The following is a 16326-nucleotide window of genomic DNA, read 5'->3' as shown; positions in this document are numbered from 1 at the left end:
CTTTCCCCACTGTGTCCCCAAGTCCATTCTCTCTGTCTCGGTCTCCATTCCTTCTCTAAAGATAGGTTCATCAGTGCTGCTTTTCTAGATTCCATATATATGCATTAATATATATTTTTCTCTTTCTGACTCACTTCAATCTGTATAACAGGCTCTAGGTTCATCCACTTCAGCATAGCTGACTCAAATTCATTCTCTTTTATGGCTGAGTAATATTCCATTGTCTATATGTACTGTATCTTCTTTATCCATTCGTCTGTTGATGGACACCTAGGTTGCTTCTGTGTCCTGAAAATTGTAAATAGTGCTTCTATAAACACTGGGGTAAATGTGTCTTTTAGAATCATGGTTTTCTCAGGGTATATGCCCAGTAGTAGGATTGCTGGGTCATATGGTAGCTTTATTCCTAGTTTTTTAAGGAATCTCCATAATGTTCACTGTAGTGGCTGTATCAAATTACATTCCCATTGACGACAGGGCTCCTTTTTCTCTACACCTTCTTCAGTTCAATAGTTCAGTTGCTCAGTCGTGTCTGACTCTTTGCAACTCCATGGACTGCAGCACACCAGGCCTCCCTGGAGTTTACTCAAACTTATGTCCATTGAGTCGGTGACGCCATCGAACCATCTCATCCTCTGTTGCCCCCTTCTCCTCCTGCCTTCAATCTTTCCCAGCATCAGGGTCTTTTCCAGTGAGTCAGTTCTTCGCATCAGGTGGCCAGAGTTTTGGAGTTTCAGCTTCAGCATCAGTCCTGCCAGTGATCAGTCCGATTTCCTTTAGGATGGACTGGTTGCATCTCCTTGCAGTCAAAGGGACTCTCAAGAGTCCTCTCCAACACCACAGTTCAAAAGCATCAATTCTTTGGTGCTCAACTTCCTTTATAGTCCAACTCTCACATCCATGCATGACTACTGGAAAAACCATAGCTTTGACTAGATGGACCTTTGTTGGCAGAGTAATGTTTCTGCTTTTTAATATGCTTTCTAGGTTGGTCATACTTTTCCTTCCAAGGAGCAAGCATCTTTTAAATTTCATGGCTGCAGTCACCATCTGCAGTGATTTTGGAGCCCTAAAAAATAAAGTCTCTCATTGTTTCCATTGTTTCCCCATCTATTTGCCATGAAGTGATGGGACCAGATGCCATGATCTTAAGTTTTCTGAATGTTGAGTTTTAAGCCAGCTTTTTCACTCCTCTTTTCACTTTCATCAAGAGGCTCCTTAGTTCTTCTTCGCTTTCTGTCATAAGGGTGGTATTATCTACATATCTGAGATTATTGATATTTCTCCCGTCAGTCTTGATTCCAGCTTATGCTTCATCCAGGCCAGCATGATTAACTTAACAATATAAAATAATTACATACAATTTGTGGAGGTCAAGCAGGGTGATGCGGTAAGTAGAAGTGCAGACATACACCTTTTCATTCACTCAACCAGTCTGTGTCTTTTGGTTGGTGCATTTAGTCCATTTACATTTAAGATAATTATCGGTATGTATGATCCTATTACCATCTTCTTCATTGTTTGGGGTTTATTTTCTGTAGGTCTTTTCCTTCTCTTGTGTTTCTTGCCTATAGAAGTTCCTTTAGCATATGTTGTAAAACTGGTTTGGTGGTGCTGAATTCTCTTAACTTTTGTTTGTCTGGAAAGCCTTGATTTCTATATCAGATCTGAAGGAGAGTCTTCCTGGGTAGAGTATTCTTGGTTGTAGGTTTTTCCCCTTCATCACTTTATTCTTTTTTTTTTTTCAGTCATTTTATTGTAGGTTAAAGTGAAAGTTGCTCAGTCATGTCCAACTCTTTGTGACCCATAGTCCATGGAATTCTCCAGGCCAGAATACTGGAGTGGGTAGCCTTTCCCTTCTCCAGGGGATCTTCCCAACCCAGGGATTGAACCTAAGTCTCCCACACTGCAGGCAGATTCTTTACCAGCTGAACCACAGCTCAGCCACAGGGAGTGGATGAGCCACCCCCTTCACCACTTTAAATATGTCATGGCATTCCCTTCTGGCTTATAGAGTTTCTGTTGAGAAATCAGTTGATAGCCTGATGGGAGTTCCCTTTTATGTTGTCATTTTCCTCTTGTTTTTAGTATTTTATCTCTATCTTTAATTTTTGTCAGTTTGATTACTATGTGTGTTCGGTGTGTTCCTCCTTGGGTTTATCCTGCCTGGGACTCTGCTTCCTGGACATGGTTGACTATTTCCTTTCCCATGTTAGGGAAGTTTTTCAGCTATTATTTCTTCAAATATTTTCCTCTGGTCCTTTCTTTCTCTTCTCCTTCTGGGACCCGTATAATGCGAATACTGGGACCCGTGTAATGCGAATACTGGTGCATTTATTGTCCCAAAGGTCTTTAGGCTGTCTTCATTTCTTTTCATTCTTTTTTCTATAGCCTGTTCTGCGGCAGTGATTTCCACTATTCTGTCCTCCAGGTCATTTATTCATTCTTCTGCCTCGGTTATTCTGCTGTTGATTCCTTCTAGTGTATTATTCATCTGTTTGTTTTTTCTTTAGTTCTTCTAGGTCTTTGGTAAACATTCCTTTCATCTTTTCAAGATCCTCAGTCATCTTCACTGTCATTATTCTGAATCATTTTTCTGGAAGGTTGCTTATCTCCACTTCATTTAGTTGTTTTTCTGGGGTTTTATCTTGTCCATTCATCTGGAACATAACTTTCTGATTTTTCATTGTGATTAACTTTCTGTAATATGGTTTTTGTTTTAGCCGCTGTGAGACTGTGCTGCTGCTTGCTTCTTCTGCCTTCTGATGGAGTAGGCTAAATGGCTTGTATAATCTTCCTGATGGGAGGGACTGGTGGTGGGAAAACCTGGGTCTTGCTCTGGTGGGCTGGGCCTGGCTCAGTAAAGCTTTAATCCGGTTATCTGCTGATTGATGGGGTTGTACTCCCGCCCTGATAGTTGTTTGACCTGAGGTGACCCTGCCCTGGGCTCTATGATAGGGTTAATGGTGAACTCCAAGAGCATTTTCGCCAAGGGGGACCTTCCAGTGCCCCTGTCTCTGTGGTGAGCCCCTGCCAACCGACCCTCTGCAGGAGGCCCTCCAAGACTGGAGTCTCTGTTTCCCCCAGTCCTATGGAAGTTCTATAATCAAATCCCTCTGGCCCTCAAGGCCAGATTCCCTGGGGATTCCGAGTCCCTTTGTTGGATCCCCAGGCTGGGAAGCCTGACATCAGAAACTTCACAACAGTGGGAGAACTTCTTTGGTATTACTGTTCTCCAGTTTATGGGTCACCCACCTGGTGGATATGGGATTTGATTTTATTGTGACTGTGCCCCTCCTGCCGTCTCTGTGCAGCTTCTTGTTTCTGGACGTGGGGCATCTTTGTTTGGTGGGTTCCAGCGTCCTCCTGTTGATGGTTGTTTAACAGCTGTTTGCAGTTTTGGTGCTCTCACAGGAGGAGATGAGCACCCATCCTTCTGCTCCACCATCTTGAACTGGAAGCCTGAAATTTTTTTCATTTCTCTGTTTACCATCCATATATCTTCTTGGAAGCATCCAAACCTTTTTTCCATTTTTTATTGGAAAAACTTTACTTTTTTACTATTGAGTTTTGAGTGATATATGTATTCTGGATTTGTAAGTCTTTTATCAGGTACATGACTTACAAATATTTTCTCCCTGTGACTTATCTTTTCATTCTCTTAACAGTCGAGAGCAGAAGGTGTTGATTTTGATTAAGTCTAGTTTATCAATTTCTGTTTATTTTGTGGTTTATGCTTCTGGTGTTGTGACTGAGAAACCTTTGCATAACCCAGTGTCACAAAAATTTTCACTGTTTTCTTTTAGAAAACTTATAGTTTTTAGTTTCAATTAGGTTCATAGTCATTTCTAATTAATTTTTGTATGGTGCAAGGTATAGATCAAGTTTTAATTTTTTGTATATGCATATTCAGTTGATCCAACATCTTGGTTCTTTTTATGATTTATTTTTGTTTATATTCCTGTTATCCTTGCCTCTTAAGCATGTTTATAAAGAGTATTTTAAATTTGGGGAAAGCCAGAGGAGGGCTTCTGGGGACCTAGTGGTTAGGATTCCAGAGCAAACAAACTGTGCTGCAGCTGCAGCAGAAGCCTTGGCCAGACTCATGGAGAGCTCCGAAGCTGGAAGGCCCTTCCAGAGATGTCCCAAATTGAGGTTAGAGGGCTGGCCATTGTTCTCTGCATCTATCAGAAATTGGTTCCTCAGGAGGGAACCATGGGCATGGTAGCTCCCTTCAGCCAAAAGCACCAGTAACAGACAGTACTCTGAACAGCTAGTGCATGGAATGTTTCAGTCTTACTGGGGAGATCTGGGTGGCTAACTATACTACCCTATCAGGCAGTTCTGAAACTTCTCCAGTGTTAGCTGCAGCAGCTGTTTAGTCACTCAGTCGTGTCCAACTCTTTGCGACCTCTGAACTGCATATAGCCCACCAGTCTCTGTCCATGGGTTTCTCCAGGCAAGAATATTGGAGTGGGCTGCCATTTCTTTGTTCAGGGGATCTTGCTGACCCAGGTGTTGAACCCACATCTTCTGCATTAGCAGGCAGATTCTTTACCACTGAGCCTCCTGGGAAGCCCTTGTATTATCTAGTCTGTTGTACCTCTTTTACACCTCCCGTATCTAATTATTTTGACCCGTGTGCTTACAATCCCGAGGAGGTCAGCTGTTTTGTCTAGCATTGTGTACTGGAGAAGGGCCAAAGGCCAGTTCCTAGTCTGTGTCAGTTCCAGTGAGAGAGGGCAGAGAGTATGAGCACCCAGGTAGAGATTCCAGGCACACTGACGGAATCAACACTGATCACTTCACCGGGCAAATCCTAGTCAGGATCCTTTGATGCGGTAATGGCTATGCAGTGGATTTTTTATATTCATCATCAAGCTTGCCAGATTCTCTTACTAGTTCTAATAGTTTATGTCAGTTCTCTTGGACTTTCTATGCAGGTAGTGATATTATCTGACAACAGTAACAGTTTCTTCCTTTTCAATTAATTTTTTTTCCCATGTTGGCAAGTCTTTAGTACAGTGTTGAATAACTTTAAAGGAATTTCTTCTAATGTTTTGCTGTGAAATAGGTTGTTTGCTGTGGGATTTTGATATATACCCTTTATCAGAATAAAAAGATTTCCTTCTAGTCTTTGCTTTCTTTCTAAAATCATCAACAGATGTTTTATCAAATGCTTTTTCTGCATCTATTGAGGCAATCGTGGTTTTTCTTTTTTAATCTTTAATATAGTTATTAATAAGTTATAGTTATTAAAGTTATTAACTTTAATAAATTATATTCATATTAAATTTTTTTGAGATTGAAAACACACACCAAAGTTAAACATTTGAGCCATTTAAAAATAGGCAGGTTCACTGGTTTTTTTTATGTTCACAATGTTGTACAACCATTACCAGTATCTAATTCCAGCGTATTTCCATCTCATATTTTCTTACCTTTTAAACTCTTATTCCTGGGATTAACCCAGTGTGGTCATGGTATATATACTTTTTTTTAATACATTGCTGGATTTTCACAGAACCATTCTTTGTAGGAGTTTTCATTGTAACAAAACTTTGACCCTCTATTGTTGGTTCTTCTCACAGCATCTCTGGAAGCTGATGGTGGAAGAGTCAGATTTACTGGGTCAACTGAAGGTAATAGCTTAGCTCTTCTTTTAACTCTTAAAATGATGCCTGTGGACAATGCCTTTATTCTCCAGCCTCTCCTGAGGGCACTGGTTGCCTATCCTGACTTCTAGAGTGGCTTTTTATGTCCTCATCCAGCTGGGCAAACTCCACCTAACACTACAGATTTACTCGAGCACAAAGCTTCAGCTGTTTGCTTTCTTCTGGCATAACTGTGTTTTTGTTAAATAAATAATATCAAAGACACGCCAGTCATCCATTACCAAGTATGCTCCTTTAAAATGCCAAAACCCTATGTCCTTTTGTAAGCTGGGCCAAAACAGATGAAACTGGAAATTATATGCATAAATTTCTTAGGATAGTGAAGAGCTCCTGGCGTTGTTGGTTTACTGAATTAAAAATTGAAATTCTTTCTGCAGATCATTAAAGACTTTTACCTTCTGGGACGTGGAGAACTGTTTCAGGCCTTCATTGATACAGCTCAACACATGTTAAAAACACCACCCACTGCAGTAACTGAACATGGTAATCGCCCCGGGGCCTGAGAATTACCAGCTTACTGAAGTCCCAGGGTTGTAGGGGATAGCTTAGCTTGCTGCTGAACCATTTAGGGCTGGTCCGTATTTAAAGTAGCCTGGTGAGTTAGAGTGTTTCCAAAGACAGAAGGCTGCTCAGGTATGCTCACACTGTTGTCACTGGGAACGACCTCAGCTCGTGACCCTTCCTGGAAGAGGCAGTATAAGTTTTCAAATGAGTTGTTCATCTCATCAGATTATAGCAATATATTTCTTTACATCTGTATTGAATTTGTGACAGTATTGCTTCTGTTTATGTTTTGGTTTTTTAGCTAGGAGGCATGTGGGATCTGAGCTCCCTGACTGGGGATCAAACCTGCATCCCCTGTATCGGAAGATAATGTCTTAACCACTGGGCCACTGGGGAAGTCCCTGTAGCCATATATCTCTTAAGGGACATATTAGGACATTTTGTTTTGTTTTGGCTCAGCCATGCAACATGCTGAAACTTAGTTCCCTGACCAAGGATTGATCAAACCCCTTGGTCCCTTCATTGGGAATGCAGAGTCTTAACCACTGAACCACCCAGGAAGTCCCCATATTGGGACTTATTGCCCCTTGTTGTATTAGAACTCTTTAGGTTGTCAATGATGGAAAATAACCTCGGTAGAAAGGGGGAGTTTATTTGCTATTGTATCTGTAACTCCAGTGGGATAGGGATATTTGTTGTTGTTTTAGTCGCCAAGTCATGTCTCTTTAGTGACCCCATGAACTGTAGCCCACCAGGTTCCTCTGTCCAAGGGATTTTCCAGGCAGGAATACTGGAGCGGGTTGCTATTTCCTTGTCCAGGGGATCTTCCTGACCCAGGGCTCACAGCAGTGTCTCCTGCATTGAAAGGCGGACTCTTCCCCGCCAGGCCAGTGGGGAAGCCCATGGGGATGTAGCTGGGCCTAAGAACCAGGGACTGCTAGGAGTCTCTCCTACCTCGTCTGTGCCTCATGTGTGCTCTCTGATGGCCTTCCAGTTCCATCTGGCCACATGGCTACCAGCAGCTCCCAGGAACATACTTCACAGTCTGATGGGGGAGTCAAACCCGGTCTCTCTGGTAGTAGGTTAAAGGATTCCAGGGAAGGGGTTCTGATTAGTCCAACTAGATTGTACACCTGTCCCTGTATCAAAGGGGTCAGACATGAAGATCTGCTTATCTTGGGACTTCCCAGCAGTCCAGTGGTTAAGACTCCAAGCTTCCACTGCAGGGCGCACTGGTTTGATCGCTGGGGAATGATAATCCCACATGGCTCACAGTGCGGTCAAATTAAGTTCAATTAAGTGTTAACCATTCCCATTTGAACTACATAAGAGTTAGGTAAGGCTGAGTATCAAAAAAGGTGTGGGAGAGGTAGGAGTGAAAACAGGGTTACCATTTTTCTAGCTCTATAAAACAATAGATGTCCAATGAACTTATGTAGGACTTTCTAAGTTGCAGATATCAGAAAACTCAATTCAAATTCCATTCACTTCCAATTCAGATTCACTTAAGCAAAGGAAAAAAGAATTTATTGATTCTCAAAATTGAAAAGGTCACAGGTATAATGGCTCTAGGCAGTTTGTTCCAAGGCTCACCTGACGCCTTCAAGACTTGGTGTCATTCCATCTTTCACCTCTGCCTTTTCTGAGACAGGCCTGCTCCATATGGTAGCAAGATGGCCTGTAACCAAGTTCACATCTTACTGACTCTGTTTATCTCAAAAAAAAAAAAAGAAAAGAGCTGCCCTCTTTCAGAATCTGAATAGAACCTCTGGATTGGCCTGGCTTGGGTCATGTTCATATCCCCAAACAACATAGTGATCCCCAAGGTAGATCACTCCTGGGTCACCGGCCCCCGCTAGAGCTACATGGATTGTCCTCTGCCAAGGTGATTCTCCAGGGAAAACCAGGATGCGCTTATCAGCAAGCGGAGAAGGAACACTCGCTAGTCAGGCAAAAGCAAGTGCAGGTTACTGTATTCTGTCTTAAGAGATGGGCGGGCTGGGAGAGGTGGAAAGGAGGAGTTGGGATGCGTTACAGAGCCAGGCCTCCACTCAGCCCGCGTGTCCTTCTTCGCAGACGTGAACGTGGCCTTCCAGCAGTCGGCACACAAGGTGCTGCTGGACGACGACAACCTGCTCCCTCTGCTGCACCTGACGATCGAGTATCACGGCAAGGAGCACAAAGGTCTGCCTCGCTTTCCCGCGTCTTCTCTGCTCCTGCTGGTCACTGCCTCTTTGGCTTCCATCCACTTCTGCAGAAACCATATCATTTGGTACCTCAGAAATCACCTAATCCAGCGCTCTAATTTTACACAAAAGAAAAGGGAAGTCGTCAGATGCTGAGAGAGCCAGGCCATGGTTTTGTTTTTGTCATGCTACTGGAACGGTCTGTTTGTTTATTTATAGTTGCCATTCTTTACAGCTGAAAAAAGAACCTCTGAAAGATCTGCGAGAACCCCGCACGGGCGTTTTCTTGCCTCCTACAAGTCCTTTTGTGTCCCCTTTCTGCTTCTCACACTGCTGGCTCAAGCGAGCGCTCATCTCATGACTGTTCTCACCTTGTTGAAACTCTGGTTCTAGATGAGCAAAGTCATCTTCTCTCTTCTTAACAGATGCTACTCAGGCAAGAGAAGGGCCTTCTAGGGAAACTTCTCCGCGGGAAGCCCCGGCATCCGGCTGGGCGGCCCTGGGTCTTTCCTACAAAGTGCAGTGGCCACTACACATTCTCTTCACCCCTGCTGTCCTGGAAAAGTGAGTATTTCTGAGTTTCTCACAGGTAATGTTTATCCAGCTTTCTTCCATGGAAGAAAGTATCAGGAGTAGAACTGGTGGGAGCAAGAGAGCCAGCCAACAGATTAACAGTCTATAAATCAGAGGCTGTGAACTCTGATGCCTTCAGGGGCTGGAGACAACACTAATAAGCGAGGCTGTATGTGAGACGGCAGTGAATGCCGCAATGACTGGGAGGGTCAAACCCTTCAAACCTTTTTTTCTTTAATTGCAAAATAAGAAGCAATTTGGGCTTCCCAGGTAGTGCAGTGATAAAAGAATCTACCTGCCAAAGCAGGAGACACGGGTTCAATCCTGGGTGGGGAAGATCCCCTGGAAGAGGAAATGGCAACTGACTCCAGTGATTCTTGCCAGGGAAATCCCATGAACGGAGGACCCTAGCAGGCAACAGCCCACGGGGTTGTAAAGAGTCAGACAGGACTGAGCACGCACACAGGAGCAATTTACAGGCGGCCATGTGGCCTCTCCTCATCCTCCCCATCCTGTACACAAGCCTCAACTTTTGGGGGCAGAGAAGCTTAGGGTACGAGAGACTACACAGACAGAGCTGGTTCAGGGAGGAGACACAGCCCACCTAAGTGAGCTGCCCGGACTCTCTCCTGAGAGCACCTGTAGGTCCCAGTCCACTTTTCTCCTCACTTCACAGGCTCCTAACACCCTTGAAGAAACCAAGCTCAGAAGTATTAAACATTTTATCATGAAAATTCCCAAATAAAAACAAAAATATGGACTGTAACAAACTCCCATGGACACAGCATCCATCTCCAGTAACCAGCCATGTCATGCTGTTTAGTTCATCTCCTTTTTTTGGCCAGAGCCTTATAAAGCAAATCCCAGACATCATTTCACTCCACCACTATGCAGTTCAGAGAAGGAACATTTTTTAACATTAACTACAATGCTATTATTATATCCAATAAAAGTAACAATATTGAAGTTTCCCTTATTATCTAAAAAATGTCTTTCTATGGTTGGACTTGTTCAAATCAGAATCCAAACAAGGTGTATGTACTATTTTCAGTAGATTGTTCCATTAGAAATAAACATTTTTTAAAGCCAGATGGAATCAGGTTCTTACGCAAGCCTACCTAAGAATAGGTAAATAAGCCTATTTCCACCAGGAATTGGCAGCTCTTCCCATGCATCTTCTCAATACAGGACTCAACATCAGACAGCTACTTAAGAGCTCAGTGAGGGGAGCCCTTTTTTTTTTTTTAATTGAAGAATAGTTGGTTTACAATGTTGTGTTAAGTTTCAGGTGTGTAGCAGTGATTCATATTTTTCATATTCTTTTCCAGTATAGGTTTTTAAAAGATACTGAATATAGTTCCCTGTACTATACAGTAGGACCTCCTTGTCTATTTTATATACAGTAATATCTGTTTAATCCTAAACTCCTAATTTATTCTCCCCTCCCCAGGGAGCCCTTAATTTTTTCTCTCCTCTGGTCTTCAGGGACACAGAATCACAATAACCAAAATCCTTGGTTCCCAACACATTCTTACTGGTCCATGCAAGGCCCTCCTCCCATCCTTCTTACACACACACCATAAAACCACTTCTAGAAGAAAACCTACTACACTGATCCTAACGTCTGCCTACCTGTGTGGTCCTTCTCAGCCCTGCTTCTGTGCCTCCCTCAACCCTAAGTGACCACTATCCTAAATTCCATGTTTTCTATCATTTTTATATAGTTTTATAACATCTACATGTTCCCCCAAAGTATACTTTTTTCTACTTAGTTGTTATAAGCATTACCAAAAAGATATCAGGCTATATGTAGTCTTTTCAGTTTCCCTTTGTTATTCAGTCATATCGCTTGGAGTCATTTTGTAATGTACAGCTAAAGTTTTTTTCATTTTGATGGCTGTGCAGTTTTCCATCATAGAAATAAACCAGTTTCCCTGTTCACATTTCTAGCCATTCTGATAGCCTTCCTGCTTTTTGGGGACAGGTGGGTAGCACATAGTCCTAGGGTCTGTCACGTGGGTGGAGGTGGGGGGGGGGGGTGACGTTTTTATCTTGACGAGTCCGGTGTTCCTGTCCAGGTACAATGTTGTTTTCAAGTATCTGCTGAGTGTGCGCCGGGTGCAAGCTGAGCTGCAGCACTGCTGGGCCCTACAGATGCAGCGCAAGCACCTCAAGTCCAACCAGACCGATGCGGTCAAGTGGCGCCTAAGAAACCACATGGCATTCTTGGTGGATAATCTTCAGTACTACCTCCAGGTCTGTGTTTCGGGATGAACAGAAGGAAGGGGTATGAAAAAAAACCCAGGTTGGCAGGAGTCACTGAAGAAGAATCCTGCAGTTGGTGAAAAACTGAGGTCTGAAAATCCATGGATTTTATCACTATATCTGTCTCTTGGGGGGCATTTAGAGGAAAGTAGAAATAAGTGGATGAAGGAGAATGAAGAGTCAAGGGCCTTAACAGTCATGCTGTGTATTTACTGTTGAGCCTAGTTTGCTGTAACTTTGGGGATCTCACAGGACTTAACCATGTCAATCAGTGGAGGGAATGGGGGCTAGGAGGGATCTGCCAAGACACTGGAGGTGGGCAGGGACAAAGAATTTCTATGTCATTGCTCAAGCACCTTAATGTCCTTGAGTCCTTAGACTAAGCAAGGTACTAAAATGATTTGTGTAACTATATCAAGGTAGACGTGCTGGAGTCTCAGTTCTCACAGCTGCTTCATCAAATCAATTCAACCCGAGACTTTGAAAGCATCCGACTGGCTCACGACCACTTCCTGAGCAATCTGCTGGCCCAATCCTTTATCTTGTTGAAACCTGTAAGTAGAGCTGGTTGTTGCTTCTAGCCTGACTGATCACTTAGACACGCTGACTTGCCAGGATAGGGGGAACTATCATTAAGCAATTTTTCAGTCTCTGTCTTTAAACATTTTTAGCAATTTACAATTGACAAAAACTAAGAGGGAATACTATAAAGGAACTTAAAATGTCTTTTAATATTTAATATAATATTTCTGAAATATTATACCATAGGACCTGGTGAGCAGCTATAGATAATAAATGCTTACCCCTCAGAAGGAAGGATTTTTGTTTTTTTGCAGCATGTGGGATCTTAGTTCCCCAACCAGAGATCAAACCTGTGCCCCCGCTGTGGTGGAAGTGCAAAGTCCTAACCACTGGCCTGCCAGGGAAGTCCCAAGAAAAAAGAATTTAAAGAAAATTTTTAAAAGCTTTTATGATACCATAGAAAGACTAATGAAAAGCACATAGAGTTTACTTTCTTAGCAGGCTTTTATATCAGGATGGACCAGTTTGGAACTTGTTTTCAGATAGCTAGAGTAGTGTCTCCTTCTGTATATGTGTGTGTGCATATGTACATACATATATCATATATCTCCTTTAGGGAGGTTATTCTCAACCTTGGCTCCACATGAAAATCATCTGGGAGCTTTTTAAAAAAAATCTAGGCCCCAGAGCACTTACATTAGTAGAACCCAGGCTCCAGTTGTCACCAGTCTTAGAAAGCGTACAAGCTGATTCCAGTTCAAGGATAAAAAAGCAAAATGATTAAAAGGACCCCAGCAGTGTTTTGTTTTGCTTTCCTAGTAGTTTCTGATAGAATAGTTATGCCTTATCTCTGACGTGAGCTAATCGTTATTCCTCAGTCACATTGTTTTGTTCTGGTATTTGGGGCCATTTTTAAAGGAGAGTGAGTTCTATAGATGCCACTCCAGAGGGTTCTGTGAATTGAAAACAACCAGGAACCAGTGTGGCAGGGAGACTGTCCTCACGTGGGATGAGAGCATGCTTGGGGAACAGCAGAGTATCAGAGCAGGTGACCATCATCAAATATTTATTGAGTGCTTACTGTATGCAAGGCACTGGGGATACAAAGAGGTATAGTCATGGCTCTGCCCTTAAGGAGCTCACAATCTAGTTGGAGAAACAGGACTTACAGACATCACAGACCAGTAACAACCACAGGGGGCCAGAACAAACGCCAAGTGAACAGTACAGTCATACAAAGGACAGGGAAGCAAGGGGTTGCTAAAGGCTACAGTGGGAGTGGGCACAAGGGGAGTGCCCCAGGCACAGGCAACAGCACTGAGAGCAGAGCTCAGGGTGGGCGCACGCTTGGCGCGGCCGAGAGACGGCGACTGGCTGATTGTGGCGCAGGCGGAGGTTTCGCGCAGGGTCTTTGCCCACAAGGTGGGAATAGGTTAGCTCTTATTGTCCCAAATCTTTCACAGATGTATCTTCCTTTTTCTCCTAATGCCAACTGTTTCCTGGGTAGGTGTTTCACTGCCTGAATGAAATCTTAGATCTCTGCCACAGCTTCTGCTCACTGGTCAGTCAGAATCTGGGCCCACTGGATGAACGTGGGGCTGCCCAGCTCAGCATCCTGGTAAAGGTGAGTCAGCCTGGCCGCTGGCCAGGGGCAGCCCCGTCCAAGGGACCCAGGTGGTTCTGCACGTGGGGGATCACGGTCTTTTCCCCAGTACACACACACACACACACACACACACAAAGTAACAAGATACAAAGGTAAAAAATGTTTTATCAGTTTTTGAAGCAGGTAAGTATGTGCTGCTTTGGTGTTCAAATGCAGTTAAGCCCCAAATGGTTTATTCAGCCACCAAATATACACTGGCTTTGTTCCTGCTTTCTAACATCCAACCCCCTTATTTCCTTGAACTAAACCCCCTATTTCACCGAAATTATAATTATCTGCCTGTAATACAGGCAGGTCTATGTTATCTGAAAACACAGGTTCTCGCCAGCCCAGTACATAGCAGAATATACTCACTTAAAGCTGGCTGATAAATTCCTACTGAGAATAAGAGTACTTTCATGGAAATTCTGTGTTCTGTGGACTTGGTACAAAGAAGTCATTTTTGGAGTCAACAGAAATGGGACTGTCGGAAGGCCAGTTAGTGCTGTGTAATTTTCAGGAAGACTTTTCCAACGAGTCCCCTTTGCCCCCTTCACTCCACATGGGTAGCTGGTAGATCTAAGAGGCGTGACACAGCTTGAGTCCCTCTCTGCAGGGTTTTAGCCGCCAATCTTCACTCCTATTCAAGATTCTCTCCAGTGTTCGCAATCATCAGATCAACTCGGATTTGGCTCAGCTACTCTTACGACTAGATTATAACAAATATTACACCCAGGCTGGTGGCACTCTGGGCAGGTAAGAACAACCGCCTCTAGGGCGCTCGGTGGATTGTGTGTGGCTTTTTAACGAACTGTAGAATTCCAGAGTTGGAAGGAGACTTTAGTCATCATCTAGTCCAAAGCAAGCAAGCAAAGCTCAGAGAAGAAAAAGGCTGTGTCTGATCGTCAGCGAAGATTATTTTCCAGTAGAAGTTGAAGTAAATCCTTAAATTCCTAACGCTGAGGTGGACTTTAGGTTCTTGGCTAAGTTGTGCACTGCTGTGCTGGGAGGCAGCACGGCTTCAGTTCCCAGTTCTGACATGAGCCAGCTGCTCAGCCTTAACGCCCCTTACCCCCAGCTCCTTGACCCTCAGAGCTTTTGCTTCTGAGAGGAGGGAACCACTGCTTCACACTCTAAACTTTCAAAAAATCTAATAGTGATAAAAAAAAATCTAATAGATTCAGTGGTAGGTGGCTTCTCCGATGTCTGTCTCATTCAAAAAAGCACTTACTCTTTTTCTCTCTGAAATGTTAGGCAGATTCCTCCTAAGTGATTTTAGCAAAAAGAGTTTTAAGATGAGATTGTCTAGATCACAGGTTGCTGCGATTCATACTTTTTTGAAGAAAATCTCGGGAACGCATGACATTTTGATGCAGCTTTCTTTTTCTTTCTATAGTTTCGGGATGTGAGAATTTCTGGTCCACAACCTGAAATAATCCCACTGCATTGTGACAGAAGATTCAAAACAAACATCCCCTTTCTCTCACCGGCCTCCGTACATCTGCAGCGACTGGAAAGGCTCTGACTTCTCTCCTAGAAGCCATTACTGAACATCCACGGGTGCAAGTCCTTCCCCTGGTTCCTGCATGGGAGGGGCCTCTGCCCCACCCCAAAGAGTTCTCAACTCACCACGGAGGACTTGTAGCTTCGGCCCACCTGCTGACCAGGCAAGGTCTGTTACACTGGGAACATTTGTCAGAGGTTACCTACTACATGTCTAGGTACTGTTCAAGCTTCGAGAGATACAGCAGTAAGTTACAGCTCAGAACATAATACGGCTCATGTGAAAAAGGAATTATAAATAGGTCAAATGCTGGATGTTCCCACTGAGCAAGAAAAACACCAGGTAAGCTAGGTTTCCCCACAGACCTCCTTTCCTCTTTCAGAAACTGAAATGGAGAGTCTCCCATCTTTAAGGGTCTTCAACTGTGACTCTGAAGAATTCTACTGGTAACTTCCAGTTATTTCAGACTGTTAAGAAGGTAATTCTGCTGCTGACAATGTATTTTTTTTTAAAACAAAGAAAAAAGGGTCCTTAAGACAAAAAACTGTTAGATTTCAAATACTGAAAGATGCAGGTCTTATTATCCCTTCTTAGAAGAACCACAGGAGTAATATGCCCAGCCATCACTGATATCCATCGATCTTCGTATCAGTAATGAGCCAAAATAAATATGCATCGGACAACTGCCTCCAAACTGAAAGATAATTCTGGCCTCACTGTGTAGCCACTCAGTCTGGCCCTTGTCCACCCCTACATCTTCTACCACATATAGACGTTTATTCCCTGTAACTGTCGGCTACAGATGACCCTTCCACTGCTGCCTCTGGAGCAGAGGTTAGCATACTATGGCCAGCCACCTGTTTTTATAAATAAAGTTTTATCGGCACAGAGCCACACTCATTTGCTTACCTATTGTCTACGGTTGCGTTCATGCCATCATAGCAGAGGTGAGTAGTAGTGACACGCCAAATGGCCCACAAAGCCTAAAATATTTACTATTTGGCAGGGGGAAAAACAGAAGGTATTAGAGATTTAAGCCTTGATTTAGAGAACGAGAGGACATTTAACAGCGATGATGCTAAGAGTAGAAAAGGAACAGCTTCCAACTGTGACAGTAATAAAATCCTGACCTCTAACTAGAGCTGCTAACATTTTCGAGTGTTATTACTGTTTCTCATGTTTATTCTTGCAGCAGGTCATCAAGTTTACAGTCACCAGCCATTCACAACAACTGGTCCTTTTTAGCTCTGAGAGTATAGCACCCACAAGTCAGCTTAAGTTCAACTCTAAAGAGATTTCTTTTTCACTACCAGAAAACTAAGAGCTGTGCCCAATTCGATTCAGCTTTTGGCACAACTATAATCTGGGTCTATTATAAAATCAGATTTGGGGAAGTACTGAATTTTAGACAACCCAGGTTAATCTTCTGACAGTGATACCACAGATAACTAT

At 43.3% G+C, this 16326-nt stretch overlaps 1 protein-coding gene across 1 annotated transcript in view; it reads left to right on the top strand.

Annotated features, from left to right (window-relative positions):
• Nucleotides 1-15774, top strand: part of TUBGCP4 (tubulin gamma complex component 4) — a 34652-nt gene extending 18878 nt beyond the window's left edge. The window contains exons 10-18 of the mRNA XM_020881482.2: nucleotides 5592-5642; nucleotides 6053-6158; nucleotides 8256-8363; nucleotides 8791-8929; nucleotides 11017-11194; nucleotides 11623-11757; nucleotides 13233-13349; nucleotides 13987-14126; nucleotides 14767-15774. Of these exons, the coding sequence (XP_020737141.1) occupies nucleotides 5592-5642; nucleotides 6053-6158; nucleotides 8256-8363; nucleotides 8791-8929; nucleotides 11017-11194; nucleotides 11623-11757; nucleotides 13233-13349; nucleotides 13987-14126; nucleotides 14767-14779 (987 nt within the window). The 3' untranslated portion in view covers nucleotides 14780-15774. The remainder of the gene's footprint in view (nucleotides 1-5591; nucleotides 5643-6052; nucleotides 6159-8255; nucleotides 8364-8790; nucleotides 8930-11016; nucleotides 11195-11622; nucleotides 11758-13232; nucleotides 13350-13986; nucleotides 14127-14766) is intronic.
• Nucleotides 15775-16326: the final 552 nt, after the last annotated feature.

This window comes from Odocoileus virginianus, chromosome 16 (genome assembly GCF_023699985.2).
Source record: "Odocoileus virginianus isolate 20LAN1187 ecotype Illinois chromosome 16, Ovbor_1.2, whole genome shotgun sequence".
Lineage (NCBI taxonomy): Eukaryota > Metazoa > Chordata > Mammalia > Artiodactyla > Cervidae > Odocoileus > Odocoileus virginianus.
The sequence above is the reverse complement of the archived record's forward strand: the minus strand, read 5'-3'. Positions and strand labels throughout refer to the sequence as shown.